General features: G+C 46.4%; 1 protein-coding gene across 1 annotated transcript in view; it reads right to left on the bottom strand.

Moving 5' to 3' along the window:
• LOC311126859 (intermembrane lipid transfer protein VPS13B-like) overlaps positions 1-18,382 on the bottom strand; it is a gene marked incomplete at both ends in the record, with an annotated part of 94,358 nt that overhangs the window by 46,551 nt on the left and 29,425 nt on the right. Inside the window, 2 exons of the mRNA XM_084200838.1 lie at positions 1,887-2,024; positions 2,264-3,014. Coding sequence (XP_084056964.1) covers positions 1,887-2,024; positions 2,264-3,014 — 889 coding nt within the window. The remainder of the gene's footprint in view (positions 1-1,886; positions 2,025-2,263; positions 3,015-18,382) is intronic.

Genomic DNA, 18,382 nt, shown 5'->3' with positions numbered 1-18,382 from the left:
GTGTGTCTGGTGTATGTGGTGTGTGTGTCTGGTGTGTGTGTGTCTGTGTGTGTGTGTGTGTGTGGTGTGGTGTGTGTGTGTGTGTGTGTGTGTCTGGTGTGTGTGTGGTGTTTGTGTGTGTGTGTGTGTGTGTGTCTGGTGTGTGTCTGGTGTGTGTGTGCGTCTGGTGTGTGTCTGGTGTGTGTGTGTGTATGTGAGGTGTGTGAGACATCCTACTGAGAGACATCCCAGAGAGGCATCCCAGAGACATCCTACAGAGAGACGTCCTACAGAGAGACATCCTAGAGACATCCTACAGAGAGACATCCTACAGAGAGACATCCTACAGAGAGACAGCTCAGAGACATCCTACAGAGATACGTCCTACAGAGAGACATCCTACAGAGAGACATCCTACAGAGAGACATCCTACAGAGAGACATCCTACAGAGAGACGTCCTACAGAGAGACGTCCTACAGAGAGACAGCTCAGAGACATCCTACAGAGATACGTCCTACAGAGAGACATCCTACAGAGAGACATCCTACAGAGAGACATCCTACAGAGAGACAGCTCAGAGACATCCTACAGAGATACGTCCTACAGAGAGACATCCTACAGAGAGACATCCTAGAGACATCCTACAGAGAGACATCCTACAGAGAGACATCCTACAGAGAGACAGCTCAGATACGTCCTACAGAGAGACGTCCTACAGAGAGACGTCCTACAGAGAGACATCCTACAGAGAGACATCCTACAGAGAGACATCCTACAGAGAGACATCCTACAGAGAGACATCCTACAGAGAGACAGCTCAGAGACATCCTACAGAGATACGTCCTACAGAGAGACATCCTACAGAGAGACATCCTACAGAGAGACATCCTACAGAGAGACGTCCTACAGAGAGACATCCTACAGAGAGACGTCCTACAGAGAGACAGCCCAGAGACATCCTACAGAGAGACATCCTATAGAGAGACATCCTACAGAGAGACATCCTCCATAGATACGTCCTATAGAGAGACGTCCTACAGAGAGACGTCCTACAGAGACATCCTACAGAGAGACATCCTACAGAGAGACATCCTACATAGATACGTCCTATAGAGAGACATCCTACAGAGAGACGTCCTACAGAGAGACGTCCTACAGAGAGACGTCCTACAGAGAGACATCCTAGAGAGAGACATCCTACAGAGAGACATCCTACAGAGATACGTCCTACAGAGAGACATCCTACAGAGAGACATCCTAGAGAGAGACGTCCTACAGAGAGACATCCTACAGAGAGATGTCATCATCTGGACACAGAGCAGAGAAGGAAGTCTTTGTGTGTGATGTGTCAGCCTCTGGAGGTGAATGTGTGGGGTTGTGGGGTTGGACTCCCTGCAGAGATGCTTCAGTACTTCAAACCCTTCTAATGTCCATGAGTGGCTCCATGCTTAGCTGATGAACAGCAGTGGACATCTCCCCTGACAGGAGTTGAGAACTGATGCTTTTAACTTGAGAGTGAGTGTGTGTGAGTGTGTGTGCACTTGTTTTCCTACATTATCAGGACCCCAATGTCCTCACATTTCACCTTCATGTCCTGACAAGGAAGGAAAACTATAACTAAATAACTTTTTTCAGGTCCTGAATTTGTTCAAATGCTATTTTAAGCTTAAGGGTTAGGTTTAGGGTTTTAGGGTTAGGGTTAGGGTTAGAGATTAGGGAAAATAAGATTTCTAATGGCGAAAACATTGTATACTCCAAAAAGTCCTGACATTTCAGGAAAACACAGCTGTGTGTGTGTGTGTGTGTGTGTGTGTGTGTGTGTGTGTGTAGGGCGTGAGTATAGACTGTGTGTACTGTAGAGTGTGTGTGAATTGAGTGTGTGTGAGTTCAGTACAGCTCTCCTCACCTGGTCCATTGAGGAAGTCTTTGATCTGTAGAAAGGCCAGAGGAGGGGGGATGCCTGTCTGACTGTCAGTCTCTCCTGCTACTGTCTGGAGCCAGAACACACTGTAGTCTAACGCCTCCGGGAGAGACTTCCCTGGATCTGGAGAGAGGAGGAGAGGGAGAGGGAGCGCGAGAGAGAGAGAGGGAGGGAGGGAGCGCGAGAGAGAGAGAGGGAGGGAGCGTGAGAGAGAGAGAGCGAGAGTGAGAGAGAAAGAGAGAGAAAAGATAACAAATAAAGAGAGAAAGAGAGAAAATAGAAAAGAGAGAGATGATATTATTATTTTGAAAGTGACCGTGATACATCAAAAGCTACACAAGCTCAAGTCCCCCTCCTCTCACCCAGACACTTATAGTCGGAGGAGACTCCCCTCAGAGCCACATCGAACACGGACACTTCCATCCTCTGTTTACGGTGGTGACAGCTGAGCAGGGCCGAGGGTTGGACAACCTGGATGTAGAGTAGAGGCTCCAGGACCAGGTCTCCAGCCCCTCTCCTCCCAGGCTGCCTCACGATGGTGACCCCCAGGGCCTGGCGGGCTGATGAACGGCTGGGGGCAGGCAGGGAGTCCAGGGAGAGCAGGGAGCCGCGGGGCCCCTGGGGCTGGGGAGAGGTGTTACTGTTCAGGAGGTCCTCTGCTGTCAGGCCTGAGAGAGGGACCAGGGTAGGAGGGCCTGGGTTGGGGGAGGAGGAGGCTGGGGCTGGGGTAGGGGTGGTGTAGCCCGGGGTGTCTGGCTGGTTCAGGGCACTCTTCCCTGTCGTCCTGTCTCCATCCTTCTTCTCAGGCGAGGCGGGGGGGGTCTCTTTAGGGGCCTTGGCTAGAGTAGAGCAGGCATAGGTCATGAGAGAGAGTTTACTAGCGGTCAGGAAGATGTCGAAGGGGATGAAGGAGAGGTTCTTGATGATGGTGGACTTCCTGGAGGGTCTAGCGATGCGGTGGTGGGAGGCTCCACTCTGATGCTCTATCTGGACAATACGGATCCTGGCGCTGTCACTGCCGAACCCACTGTCCTGGACCCCGCTGTGACGGGAGGACGAGTCCACACCGCAAGGTCCTGATGAGGAGCTACACTGCTGCTCGCCACGCTGCACCTGGGGGGGGACACAGAGAGAGACGCGCACACACACACGCTTTTTAGCAGTACTGTGACATCACAGGACCAACCCAACCAACTGAGAGGCTCTTTGGTGACTGTGTTTCTTGTTCAGCTCGATCTTTACAAGGGCCCTAAACAAATATCTGGGTGATTGAAACCATGAATAAACTGACCGAAACATCAGAACACAGTTACAGACATTAAAGGAGAAAACCTCAGAGGCTTTTTCTGTGGTCTTAAAATAATTTTGCACTTCTTACGAAATGTGACATGTGCCTTTTAAAAGTTTTTCCCAGGAAGGCAGATCTGATTGTTTGGAACAATGACTGTGGCCAGTGGGGTGGAATGGCTTGTGCACCAATGTTATGGATGTTAGAGTCCCAGCCTTTGTCTCTGTGGGGATAGGAGTGGCATGGCAACAATGACAAATGGGAATAAGTCAATGTGGTCTATACTGCCAGGTTTAATAACATGACTGTCTTAGAGCAGCCTCCTGAGAGTTACAGTGGGGAGAACAAGTATTTGATACACTGCCGATTTTGCAGGTTTTCCTACTTACAAAGCATGTAGAGGTCTGTAATTTTTATCATAGGTACACTTCAACTGTGAGAGACGGAATCTAAAACAAAAATCCTGAAAACCACATTGTATGATTTTTAAGTAATTAATTTGCATTTTATTGCATGACCTAAGTATTTGATCACCTACCAACCAGTAAGAATTCCGGCTCTCACAGACCTGTTAGTTTTTCTTTAAGAAGCCATCCTGTTCTCCACTCATTACCTGTATTAACTGCACCTGTTTGAACTCGTTACCTGTATAAAAGACACCTGTCCACACACTCAATCAAACAGACTCCAACCTCTCCACAACGGCCAAGACCAGAGAGCTGTGTAAGGACATCAGGGATAAAATTGTAGACCTGCACAAGGCTGGGATGGGCTACAGGACAATAGGCAAGCAGCTTGGTGAGAAGGCAACAACTGTTGGCGCAATTATTAGAAAATGGAAGAAGTTCATTTTCCATGTGTATTGTGTTCCGTCTCTCACAGTTGAAGTGTACCTATGATAAACATTACAGACCTCTACATGCTTTGTAAGTAGGAAAACTTACAAAATCGGCAGTGTATCAAATACTTGTTCTCCCCACTGTATATGATGTGGTCTATACTGCCAGGTTTAATAACATGACTGTCTTAGAGCAGTCTCCTGAGAGTTCTCTGATGTGCTCTATACTGCCAGGTTAAATAACATGACTGTCTTAGAGCAGTCTCCTGAGAGTTCTCTGATGTGGTCTATACTGCCAGGTTTAATAACATGACTGTCTTAGAGCAGCCTCCTGAGAGTTCTCTGATGTGGTCTATACTGCCAGGTTTAATAACATGACTGTCTTAGAGCAGTCTCCTGAGAGTTCTCTGATGTGGTCTATACTGCCAGGTTTAATAACATGACTGTCTTAGAGCAGCCTCCCTGAGAGTTCTCTGATGTGGTCTATACTGCCAGGTTTAATAACATGACTGTCTTAGAGCAGTCTCCTGAGAGTTCTCTGATGTGGTCTATACTGCCAGGTTTAATAACATGACTGTCTTAGAGCAGCCTCCTGAGAGTTCTCTGATGTGGTCTATACTGCCAGGTTTAATAACATGACTGTCTTAGAGCAGTCTCCTGAGAGTTCTCTGATGTGGTCTATACTGCCAGGTTTAATAACATGACTGTCTTAGAGCAGTCTCCTGAGAGTTCTCTGATGTGGTCTATACTGCCAGGTTTAATAACATGACTGTCTTAGAGCAGCCTCCTGAGAGTTCTCTGATGTGGTCTATACTGCCAGGTTTAATAACATGACTGTCTTAGAGCAGCCTCCCTGAGAGTTCTCTGATGTGGTCTATACTGCCAGGTTTAATAACATGACTGTCTTAGAGCAGTCTCCTGAGAGTTCTCTGATGTGGTCTATACTGCCAGGTTTAATAACATGACTGTCTTAGAGCAGCCTCCCTGAGAGTTCTCTGATGTGGTCTATACTGCCAGGTTTAATAACATGACTGTCTTAGAGCAGTCTCCTGAGAGTTCTCTGATGTGGTCTATACTGCCAGGTTTAATAACATGACTGTCTTAGAGCAGCCTCCTGAGAGTTCTCTGATGTGGTCTATACTGCCAGGTTTAATAACATGACTGTCTTAGAGCAGCCTCCCTCACATCTCTAACAGAACCTATCTGATGTTAGTTAATGATAATGGTAGAAAGTCCCCAGTACATGAACATGAGAATTAATCCATAAAGAATCTGCTTTAGAGAAGCTCTCTGTGTCCAGCCTTGTCTCCCGTCCCCCTCCCCATTTGACCAACCTGCACATGGTTCCTATTACCCCAACCCCTTCCCTCTATTTTTCTTTGTCTGTCTCCCTCTCTCTCTCTACTCAGCCTGTTCTCTCAGCAGTCTTTCAGTCTCCCTCTCCACAGACTGTTCTCTCAGCAGTCTTTCAGTCTCTCTCTCCACACTCTTCTCTCAGCAGTCTTTCAGTCTCCCTCTCCTCTCTCCCTCAGCCTGTTCTCTCAGCAGTCTTTCAGTCTCCCTCCCTCTCTCTCCTCAGCCTGTTCTCTCAGCAGTCTTTCAGTCTACCTCTCCCTCTCTCTCCTCACCCTGTTCTCTCAGCAGTCTTTCAGTCTCCCTCTCTCTCTCTCCTCAGCCTGTTCTCTCAGCAGTCTTTCAGTCTCCCTCTCTCTCCTCAGCCTGTTCTCTCAGCAGTCTTTCAGTCTCCCTCCCTCTCTCTCCTCAGCCTGTTCTCTCAGCAGTCTTTCAGTCTACCTCTCCCTCTCTCTCCTCAGCCTGTTCTCTCAGCAGTCTTTCAGTCTACCTCTCCCTCTCTCTCCTCACCCTGTTCTCTCAGCAGTCTTTCAGTCTCCCTCTCTCTCTCTCCTCAGCCTGTTCTCTCAGCAGTCTTTCAGTCTCCCTCCCTCTCTCTCCACAGCCTGTTCTCTCAGCAGTCTTTCAGTCTCCCTCTCTCTCCTCAGCCTGTTCTCTCAGCAGTATTTCAGTCTCCCTCTCCCTCTCTCTCCTCAGCCTGTTCTCTCACCAGTCTTTCAGTCTCCCTCTCCCTCTCTCTCCTCAGCCTGTTCTCTCAGCAGTATTTCAGTCTCCCTCTCTCTCCTCAGCCTGTTCTCTCAGCAGTCTTTCAGTCTCCCTCTCTCTCCTCATCCTGTTCTCTCAGCTGCCTCGATCTCTCCCACTACATCCAGCGTTCCTCCTTCCTGAGAGTTAAATGTATACTATGTCAGTATAGGATATAGTGTTTCAGGCCTCCAGTCATATACTGAGCCCACTGGCACAGCTTTAAACAGAATGCCTGAGTTATTAGATATTTCCTATTCTAAACAGTGTCATCAAAGGCTAAAAACAAGAACCATATAAACACAGTTCAGGGCTTCCATACAGTCCCTGTGCCAAAACCTCTCTCTTCTCCAACTAATGAGGAAAGGATGTGCTCTCTGTCTGTGTCTCTCTGTCTCTTTTTTCTACAGAAATGTAACATTTTCCAAGCATTGCAATAGAGGCAGTAACGACCACTAGACACTCTGCTCCATGTGTATTGTGTTAGGGGGAACTTGTAATTGGTTAAGGTATCCGGCGAACGCAAACATCCACCTCCTCGTCAGAACGGAAGAGGGTGAATAAGTAGAGCAGCTGCCGGGAGGAACAGAGAAGAAAACCACTGATTCTCTCTCTCTCTCTCTCTCTCTCTCTCTCTCTCTCTCTCTCTCTCTCTCTCTCTCTCTCTCTCTCTCTCTCTCTCTCTCTCTCTCTCTCTCTCTCTCTCTCTCTCTCTCTCTCTCTCTCGCGCTCCCCCCTCTCTCTCTCTCTCTCTCTCTCTCTCTCTCTCTCTCTCTCTCTCTCTCTCTCTCTCACTCACTCACTCACTCACTCACTCACTCACTCACTCTCTGTGGGTAACAGGGTTTCCAGCCCAGTCTACTCTGTTCCTCACCAATACAGCCATGAGACTGCTTGCTAAGATACTACTACTTTCTCTAAATATAGATAGATGCACATAAGAGGTTCTAGACCTATTATTTTCTTGGAAACAAATCAACATAATGTAAGTACTTCAGGAATTAGCTAACGAAGTTGTCAAGGTAGATGGCAAGAAGAATCCCCTGTAGCTCAGTTGATAGAGCATGGCGTTTGCAACGCCAGGGTTGTGGGTTCGTTTTCCCACGGGGGGCCAGTATGAAAATGTATGCACTCACTAACTGTAAGTCGCTCTGGATAAGGGCGTCTGCTAAAATGACTAAAATGTAAAATGTAAGAATGGAGGGAAAAAGAACATAAGAAAACTTGCACGCACACAGTCACACACACACCCCTAGTATTGGCTGCTTCCATCGGTCTCCTAGACAGCTATTTGTCTCCCTTGTGAACACATCAAGGTTGTTATAATTACCATCCTGAACCTAGAAACATATCAGGAAGTAAAGTAACTTTTTCCACATGTTGTTGTGTTTCAGCCTGAATTTAAAATGGATTACATTTAGATTTGGTGTCACTACCCTACATACTGTACAATACCCCATAATGTCAAAGTGGAATTATGTTTTTAGAAAATGTTTACCAATTAATTACAAATGAAAAGCTGAAATGTCTTGAGTCAATAAGTATTAAACCATTTGTTATGGCAAGCCTAATATAAGTTCAGGAGTAAACATTTGCTTAACAAGTCACATACAGTGGCTTGCGAAAGTATTCACCCCCCTTGGCATTTTTCCTATTTTGTTGCCTTACAACCTGGAATTAAAATTGATTTTTGGGGGGTTTGTATCATTTGATTTACACAACATGCCTACCACTTTGAAGATGCAAAATATTTTTTCTTGTGAAATAAACAAGAAATAAGACAAAAAAACTGAAAACTTGAGCATGCAAAACTGCTCCAGCTCCTTCAAGTTGGATGGGTTCCGCTGGTGTACAGCAATCTTTAAGTCATACCACAGATTCTCAATTGGATTGAGGTCTTGGCTTTGACTAGGCCATTTCAAGACATTTAAATGTTTCCTCTTAAACCACTCGAGTGTTGCTTTAGCAGTATGCTTAGGGTCATTGTCCTGCTGGAAGGTGAACCTCCGTCCCAGTCTCAAATCTCTGGAAGACTGAAACAGGTTTCCCTCAAGAATTTCCCTGTATTTAGCACCATCCATCATTCCTTCAATTCTGACCAGTTTCCCAGTCCCTGCCGATGAAAAATATCCCCACACATGATGCTGCCACCACCATGCTTCACTGTGGGGATGGTGTTCTCGGGGTGATGAGAGGTGTTGGGTTTGCGCCAGACATAGTGTTTTCCTTGATGGCCAAAAATATCAATTTTAGTCTCATCTGACCAGAGGACCTTCTTCCATATGTTTGGGGAGTCTCCCACATGCATTTTGGCGAACACCAAACGTGTTTGCTTATTTTTTTCTTTAAGCAATGGCTTTTTTCTGGCCACTCTTCTGTAAAGCCCAGCTCTGTGGAGTGTACGGCTTAAAGTGGTCCTATGGACAGATACTCCAATCTCCGCTGTGGCGCTTTGCAGCTCCTTCAGGGTTATCATGATCTCTTTGTTGCCTCTCTGATTAATGCCCTCCTTGCCTGGTCCGTGAGTTTTGGTGGGCGGCCCTCTCTTGGCAGGTTTGTTGTGGTGCCATATCATCCCGTGGGATGTTCAAAGTTTCTGATATTTTTTATAACCCAACCCTGATCTGTACTTCTCCACAACTTTGTCCCTGACCTGTTTGGACCGCTCCTTGGTCTTCATGGTGCCGCTTGCTTGGTGGTGCCCCTTGCTTAGTGGTGTTGCAGACTCTGGGGCCTTTCAGAACAGGTGTATATATACTGAGATCATGTGACAGATATTGTGACACTTAGATTGCACACAGGTGGACTTTATTTAACTAATTATGTGACTTCTGAAGGTAATTGGTTGCACCATATCTTATTTAGGGGCTTCATAGCAAAGGGGGTGAATACATATGCACGCACCACTTTTCCGTTATTATTTATTATAAATAAAAAAAATATTTCATTTCACTTCACCAATTTGGACTATTTTGTGTATGTCCATTACATCCAAATCCAAATAAAAATCCATTTAAATTACAGGTTGTAATGCAACAAAATAGGAAAAACGCCAAGGGGGATGAATACTTTTGCAAGGCACTCTGTGGTTAACATTAGTTTTATAATGACTAACTCCTCTATACCCCACACATACAATTAACTGTAAGGTCCCTCAGTTGAGCAGTGAATTTCAAACACAGATTCAAACACAAAGACCAGGGAGGTTTGACAATGCCTCACAAAAATGGCACCTATTGGTAGATGGCTAAACATTTAAAAAAGCAGACAATGAATATCCCTTTTACTTATGTAATGGAGCTAAGCACAGCCAATATCCTAGAGGAAAACCTGGTTCAGTCTGCTGGGAGATTAAATCACCTTTCAGCAGGACAACAGCCTAAAACTCAAGGCCAAATGTACACTGGAGTTGTTTACCAAGAAGACAGTGAATGTTCCTGAGTGGCCGAGTTACAGATTTGACTTAAATCACAGCTGTAATCGCTGCCAAAAGTGCTTCTACAAAGTCTTGACTCAGGGGTGTGAAAACGTATGTAAATGAGATATTTAATCTTCAATAAATTAGCAAAAATTTCTAAAAACATGTTTTCACTTTGTCATTATGGAGTATTGTATGTAGTTGAGTGAGAAAAAATATATGTTTAATCCATTTTGTATTCAGGCTGTAACACAACAAAATGTGGAATACGTCAAGGGGTGTGAATACTTTCTGAAGGCCCTGTATTCTCTGTCCTTATGGGCATTTTATCCACTGAGAGAGTCACATCCCAGGGGTGTGAAACCACACAAACCACGGATCTCAACATGCCAATCACTACGCAAACCACGGGTGTCAAAATGCTAATCACCCAGGACACATCTGTGTGACCTCTGACCCAGATCCTAGGAGAATAACTCAGACAAGGTACATTCCTCTAGAGGATGGAGAGTGGTGTCAGAGAGACAGGGTACATTCCTCTAGAGGATGGAGAGTGGTGTCAGACAGACAGGGTACATTCCTCTAGAGGATGGAGAGTGGTGTCAGACAGACAGGGTACATTCCTCTAGAGGATGGAGAGTGGTGTCAGACAGACAGGGTACATTCCTCTAGAGGATGGAGAGTGGTGTCAGAGAGACAGGGTACATTCCTCTAGAGGATGGAGAGTGGTGTCAGAGAGACAGGGTACATTCCTCTAGAGGATGGAGAGTGGTGTCAGACAGACAGGGTACATTCCTCTAGAGGATGGAGAGTGGTGTCAGACAGACAGGGTACATTCCTCTAGAGGATGGAGAGTGGTGTCAGAGAGACAGGGTACATTCCTCTAGAGGATGGAGAGTGGTGTCAGAGAGACAGGGTACATTCCTCTAGAGGATGGAGAGTGGTGTCAGACAGACAGGGTACATTCCTCTAGAGGATGGAGAGTGGTGTCAGACAGACAGGGTACATTCCTCTACAACAGTGGTCACCAACCTTTTCTGAGTCAAGATCACTTTCGGAGTCAAAAAGCAAGCAGAGATCTACCACTCAGATTTATTTTTAAACATGACTTAAAATATATAAGCCTATGCAACATTAACCTAATAAAAACAGTTCTGTAGGAATTAAGTTTTTGCAGTAGGCCTAATACATTTCCACAGCATATTGGCTATATGCCTGGCCTGCCAATATTGTTCTTCTCAGACCATATTATATTTCAAAACTCGAGCTTTGATAACAAAACAGATCAGTTGTTGTATCACTTGCGAGGCACAGCTGAGCATAAATTGAAATCATGGACTTTTCGTATCTGACTGGACTGACGGTGAGTCTCAGCGGAGGGAGGAGGAGAGCAGCAGAGGGTCGTCTCACGGTCCCCCGCTCTCTCCTTTCCTCTGGTGACACTGACCAGAGAGAGGGGGGACAGTCTTCCACCTGATGGCCAAACTCAAGTCACACCACATTGTTTTTGCCTCATGCACAAATTCATGTTGTTCCTATGACCAGAGTAAGTAAAATATTCCTTGATATTAAAATAGACATGAGGAGCTACTAATAATACAAACTCATGGCTACTGATACACGGCTACTCAGCTGCAGCGCGAGGGGAAGTAGGAAGAAGGACATTTCTGTTTACAAAAGTCTTGAATAAAAGCACTGTTGACAGTGCTGAATAAAAACTTTAAAAAACAGCAGCTCTTTGCTGTATTCTTTGTCAGTCTCTCTCTGGTCATGGTTTTAAAGGGATGAAATCTCACCTAGGCTAGTATCAAACTTTCCTGTGTGGTTGTGGAAGCTGTAGGAACGGTGATTTGAGATATCTGATTTGTCAGAGCAGTAGGCATACTTGATTTAGCTCTCCTGGTCCGCTGGGTAGGCGGAGTTTGTCCCTTCAGACAAATGAAATGGTTCAAAATGCCTACAGTAGTTTAGATAGAGCAGAACATCACTGCTCAGCTCCAGTAACATCATTAGTAAGCGACATCATTGTTAATTCAGGGGTCAGTGGCAGTGGTATAATTAGAATGTTGAGGACATGGCTACTGAGTGAGAGGTCAGCCCAGTGACATCATTAAGAAGGGACAGCTCTAGCTACTGAGTGAGAGGTCAGCCCAGTGACATCATTAAGAAGGGACAGCTCTAGCTACTGAGTGAGAGGTCAGCCCAGTGACATCATTAAGAAGGGACAGCTCTAGCTACTAAATGTGAGTTCAGCCCAGTGACATCATTAAGAAGGGACAGCTCTAGCTACGGAGTGAGAGGTCAGCCCAGTGACATCATTAAGAAGGGACAGCTCTAGCTACGGAGTGAGAGGTCAGCCCAGTGACATCATTAAGAAGGGACAGCTCTAGCTACTAAATGTGAGTTCAGCCCAGTGACATCATTAAGAAGGGACAGCTCTAGCTACTGAGTGAGAGGTCAGCCCAGTGACATCATTAAGAAGGGACAGCTCTAGCTACTGAATGTGAGGTCAGCCCAGTGACATCATTAAGAAGGGACAGCTCTAGCTACGGAGTGAGAGGTCAGCCCAGTGACATCATTAAGAAGGGACAGCTCTAGCTGTGGGAATCAGGGAAGATCAGAAGGAAAGCTGTTTTTCACTACAGCTGAGAGGGACACTGCCCTAAGGTTTCTGCACTCACTGTTGTAAATCACTTGGGATAAAAGAGACTGAAGTACAGTAAACAGTTCATTGTTGGTTTACTGGTGGCCTATATGAAGCTGAACCTTGACTTGTAAATGTTCCAGCTGAAGCCATGCTGTGGTACTCTATTCTTCATACAGACCATAAAGTGAACGGCAGGGCACTGTTCTGTTCTAATTGCTCCTGCATTCTGACGACCTCAACACAATGACCTCGTTTGGAAGAAAATAATCATATTTAACTGAAGTGCCATAAAAAAACATCATTTTCTGGGGGAAAGATATAATCTGAAGTCAGTCAGTCGCTGGTCTTTGTAAAGCTCCACAGAAACAGCAGATCACAGCATCAAAGAGCTCTTTAATACGCTGCTGAACTTAGTTTGAATAACAAAGACAACCTGCTCTGCTCTGAACCACACTGCTGCTCAACCACAACAAAGAACCAGAGAGAGATGCTGACCTCCGCTAGCTAATGGAGGCAGATTAGCTCAGAGAGACTGTCAACTACAGTTTAAACACTATATAGTGCTCTTGGGGGGGGGAGAGAGAGAGAGAGAGAGAGAGAGAGAGCGAGAGAGAGAGAGAGAGAGAGAGAGAGAGAGAGAGGAAAGAGGAGAGCAGCACCCTCAGGGCACCGCTGGGTGTCTCTCTTCTCTCCTTCTCTTAGGCAGGATGTGAGCAACAACAGAACCCTAATATTTTCCTGACGTGTCAGAGGGCTCTTGTGTTCTGTGATGCCACAGTGTTGGACAGGACCAGTTGGACATGGGGTGGTAAACATCCGGTGACAGTATTACCACAGACATGTTGACATTCCTGAGGCCCTTGGTCAGACATCCCTGTTTCCACCCCTCTCTCCGTCCCCCTCCTGTTCCTCTGCTCCCTACCCACAGAGAGGAGAGGAGGATTTCATTACTGAATGAGAACACATCAGGACCCAGAGACTCTAGAGGACCCGGGGCTGCTGATGGGCTGAAAGGCCCCAGCATAGGGAGGGAGAGGCTGGATGGGACCAGGCAGGGAGCGGGAGCAGGGCCTGGGCCTGGAGGTAGAATCAATGCACCTTTACACTGGAGAAACACCACCCTCCCTTGTTATTCATCTCATCTGCTCTCTCCCTCTCTCTGTTGTGTGGTCTGGAGGAATCAGGGCGATGAAACAAACACCAAATGATAAAACCTGTAGCTAGCTGGATAAAACCTGTAGCTAGCTGGATAAAACCTGTAGCTAGCTGGATAAAACCTGTAGCTAGCGGGCTAAAACCTGTAGCTAACTGGATAAAACCTATAGCTAGCAGGATAAAACCTGTAGCTAGCTGGATAAAACCTGTAGCTAGCTGGATAAAACCTGTAGCTAGCTGGATAAAACCTGTAGCTAGCAGGCTAAAACCTGTAGCTAGCTGGATAAAACCTGTAGCTAGCTGGATAAAACCTGTAGCTAGCAGGATAAAACCTGTAGCTAGCTGGATAAAACCTATAGCTAGCTGGATAAAACCTGTAGCTAGCGGGCTAAAACCTGTAGCTAGCTGGATAAAAAGTGTAATAACAAAAAGCAGCAAAGAGCTGAGCAGAATGAGTCAATATCCTCCCTGTGGGGACGAGAACACAACACATCACAACACAGCTGAACTGTGCTGCGCTCCGCAGCCTTGCAACAGAAAGTTGGCTCCAACAGACGGGCCTTTCTTACTTATTGGACTTGAAAACATTCTCCCCTACATAAGCAGTTGGCCTGCATGCGCCACAGCCTTGGTTTGATTACAAATATTTAGCCACAAAAACAGCAGAGAGAGAAGCTCTGCTCAGTGTTTCAGAGAGGAGGGGGGGAGTGAGGGAGGGGGAGAGCGAGAGAGAGCGAGGAAGAGAAAGAGGGAGGGAGGGGAAGAGAGGGAGGGGAGAGCGAGAGAGAGAGAGAGAGAGAGAGAGAGAGAAGTACCCTGAGGTCATGTTTAATTGCTGAGAGAAGAGAGGCTACAGCAGCATCAAATGTATTTTCTCCTCTCCTCTCCTCTCCTCTCCTCTCCTCTCCTCTCCTCTCCTCTCCTCTCCTCTCCTCTCCTCTCCTCTCCTCTCCTCTCCTCTCCTCTCCTCTCCTCTCCTCTCCTCTCCTCTCCTCTCCTCTCCTCTCCTCTCCCATGGATTGAGGAACAACTGGCTCTCATTAACTATCATCAACACTTCTATGTAGCTTTCACATCGAGAGTGTGTGTGTGTGTGTGTTTGTGCTTAAATGTGTGCATGCGTGCGTGTGTGTGTGTGTGTGTGTTTGAGGGGGTAATTTACTAATCTAATATTCAGGCCCAATGTTTACACATGCCGACGGTCCCACAGTGAGCTGGGCTAAACCGTGTGTGTGTGTGTGTGTGTGTGTGTGTCTGCGTGTGTTAGTACAGAGCGCCAGAGTGATTGACAGGTCTCACCCCTGTGAACCTTGACCCATGTTGTAGGCTTTGAGGTGTTAGTCAGACCAGAACAAACCAGTCAGCTCAGGACTGGAGAGAGCAGCACCACACCACACCACAAAGAGCTAATCATCAGTACCGGACCAGAACCAGTCCACACAGCAGAGCAGAGCAGGACTGCAGACAGCAGCACATCACCACACCACACCACAGAGAGCTAATCATCATTATCAAGTTACAGCCAGTCCCAGCCACTCCACACAGCTCTAACCTAACTCTACCTTTACCTTACCCTACTCTAACCTAACTCTACCTTTACCTTACCCTACTCTAACCTAACTCTACCTTACCCTAACCTAACCTAAGTCTACCTTACCCTACTCTAACCTGTGTTTACCTTGCCCTACTCTAACCTAACTCTACCTTTACCTTACCCTACTCTAACCTAAGTCTACCTTTACCTTACCCTACTCTAACCTAACTCTACCTTACCCTACTCTAACCTAACTCTACCTTACCCTACTCTAACCTAAGTCTACCTTTACCTTACCCTACTCTAACCTAACTCTACCTTTACCTTACCCTACTCTAACCTAACTCTACCTTACCCTAACCTAACCTAAGTCTACCTTTACCTTACCCTACTCTAACCTAACTCTACCTTTACCTTACCCTACTCTAACCTAACTCTACCTTACCCTAACCTAACTCTACCTTACCCTACTCTAACCTAACCTAACTCTACCTTTACCTTACCCTACTCTAACCTAACCTAACTCTACCTTTACCCTACTCTAACCTACCTCTACTCTAACTCAGGGGTTCCAGCATTGGGGAACATCCCGCGCCCCATGTCTATTTCTATGGGCACAAGCACTGTTCATGACACAAACTGTTCACACCCCTAACTACATCTACTCTAACTCTACTCCAAAGGAGTACGTTGGGCCCTAGGTGGCGCTACGGGACGAGGATGGTGAAGAGCCGGGGAGTGTGTGTGTGTTGTGATCCTCAGTACCTCTCAGGGGAGATAGCTCCAGTCCTGAGAAGAACACTCCTGGCAGCTAGCTACATGATCCAGGGAGAAGAACCTAACGCCATCTCTCACCTGTTATTATAGTGGGATCATGATTATACAGGTGTATTAGAGTGGTGTATTATACAGGTGTATTATAGTGGTGTATTATTTTTACATTTACATTTTTAGTCATTTAGCAGACGCTCTTATCTGTGCCTTGCTCAAGGGCACATCGACAGATTTTTCACCTAGTCGGCTCGGGGATTAGAACCAGCGACCTTTCGGTTACTGGCACAACGCTCTTAATCACTAAGCTACCTGCCGCCCCATGTATTATACATGTGTATTATAGTGGTGTATTATACAGTACAGGTGTATTATAGTGGTGTATTATACATGTGTATTATAGTGGGATCATGATTATACAGGTGTAGGGAGGTTTTCTCTGTAGGAGCAGGAAGAATTCAGTGCCCGTATGGGACAACCTGTTCTGTCTTGGTTGGTCTGGTGTTACCCCTGGGGGGTGGCAGGGCGGTGACCCCATTTCCCCTGCAGGCTGAGAGGGAGAGGGCACCCCCGTCTTCTAGTCTGTCCCCTTCCTTACCTCTCTTTTTCACCCCTCCTCCACTGTCTCCTCCCCTCAACCCCCCCACCCAGTCTCCTCCCCTGAGCAGTAACCTGATCCCCAGGTCACCCGGAGGCCCCACTAACCTCTCCTCAAAGACAGCATTTGTTTCTCCTCTAATAGAATTCCAGCTCTACTGATTTTATCTGGGAGTTTCACGCCAATTTTGACAAACCGATACGAGAGAGCAATTCACTGATCTGCTACTGATCTCAAATAGATTGTGTTTCAGAGGTGAACTGAAGAATGTGCCGGGGCTGTGCTTTGAGAAGGGGTCTGGGGGGTGAAGAGAGAGGTGTGGGGGTGCACCGTTTGGCACAGGGGTAGAGGGGGAAGGTGAGTTGTTTTGACTGGCTGTCAAGTTAGCAGTTGGTTCGCCATACGAGGGGTCAGCGCTGCTCCTCCAGAACAGATAGGGTTTCATAACAAAGGGCAGAGGAAGATGAACACTCACTATGACAATATGTATGTTTAAGATAAGTTGAGCCAATGCTCTTACTGAACAGATGTCAGCCAGCCAAATGGAAAAAGGAGCTGGGTGCACAGGGATACGTATTTATTATTCCTCGCTGCAGCAACAAAGCTAGAGAAAATAAAGGCCACCTGAATGGGAGACCCAGGGTCAGTGGAAACTGATGGGTCTCTCAGAGAGGGCTAACCAGGCAGTCTAACCGGGTTAGTAACCCCTGGTGCCCCTTAGCTCCTAACCCCTGTAGATCTCAGCTCCCACATTTACAGACAACACTTACAACACATCTGTGTCTGAAAGCAAAACAGCCCAAAGAGGTCTGTCCAACCAGCTGGAGGCCAGCAGACCTCCTCTACATCCTCTCTGACACCTCACTGACACCTCTCTGACATGGACTAGAAGCACTAGGTAACAGACAGAAGACCTGAACCTTAGAACAGCCCCATTACAGAAGATCTGAACCTTAGAACAGCCCCATTACAGAAGATCTGACCATAGAACAGCCCCATGACAGAAGATCTGACCATAGAACAGCCCCATGACAGAAGATCTGACCATAGAACAGCCCCATGACAGAAGATCTGACCTTAGAACAGCCCCATTACAGAAGATCTGAACCTTAGAACAGCACCATTACAGAAGATCTGACCTTAGAACAGCCCCATTACAGAAGATCTGACCTTAGAACAGCCCCATTACAGAAGATCTGAACCTTAGAACAGCACCATTACAGAAGATCTGACCTTAGAACTGCTGCATGTCTGAAAGTAAACAGATTCTCCTCGACTAGGACCTGACCATAGAACAGCCCCATGACAGAAGATCTGACCTTAGAACAGCACCATTACAGAATATTTAACCTTAGAACTGCTGCATGTCTGAAAGTAAACAGATTCTCCTCGACTAGGATCTGACCTTAGAACAGCCCCATACACCTCACTGACCTGAACTAGAATGTAGACAGACATTAGATCACAGGACATGAAATGCTGTCCAACTATCACAGCTCAACCAGGAGTAGAACATGTGAAACCCTCACAACAGGAGAGCAGATCCTCTGGCTCTACATTAAACCTACAGTACCTAAACCAACACCCAGGGATATTAGATGACTGTGCCAAGCTGTTCAACAACACCACTGTACAGACATGTTCTGTGCTTTATCCACACACATCAGCTTCCCTATATTACTAGAAATAAAGACAGTATGAATAAGGAAGTTCCATACACTGTACATGTGGTGCCATGAAACCAGTGTTAAACCACAAAGCAACATAACCAGCTACTAACCACTGTGCTGACCAACATAACCAGCTACTAACCACTGTGCTAACCAACATAACCAGCTACTAACCACTGTGCTGACCAACATACCCATCTACTAACCACTGTGCTGACCAACATAACCAGCTACTAACCACTGTGCTGACCAACATAACCAGCTACTAACCACTGTGCTGACCAACATAACCAGCTACTAACCACTGTGCTGACCAACATAACCATCTACTAACCACTGTGCTGACCAACATAACCATCTACTAACCACTGTGCTAACCAACATAACCATCTACTAACCACTGTGCTGACCAACATAACCATCTACTAACCACTGTGCTGACCAACATAACCAGCTACTAACCAC

The sequence above is a fragment of the Coregonus lavaretus genome (assembly GCF_964263955.1).
Source record: "Coregonus lavaretus genome assembly, contig: HAP1_SCAFFOLD_1854, whole genome shotgun sequence".
NCBI lineage: Eukaryota > Metazoa > Chordata > Actinopteri > Salmoniformes > Salmonidae > Coregonus > Coregonus lavaretus.
This window is presented reverse-complemented; position numbering and strand designations above follow the sequence as displayed.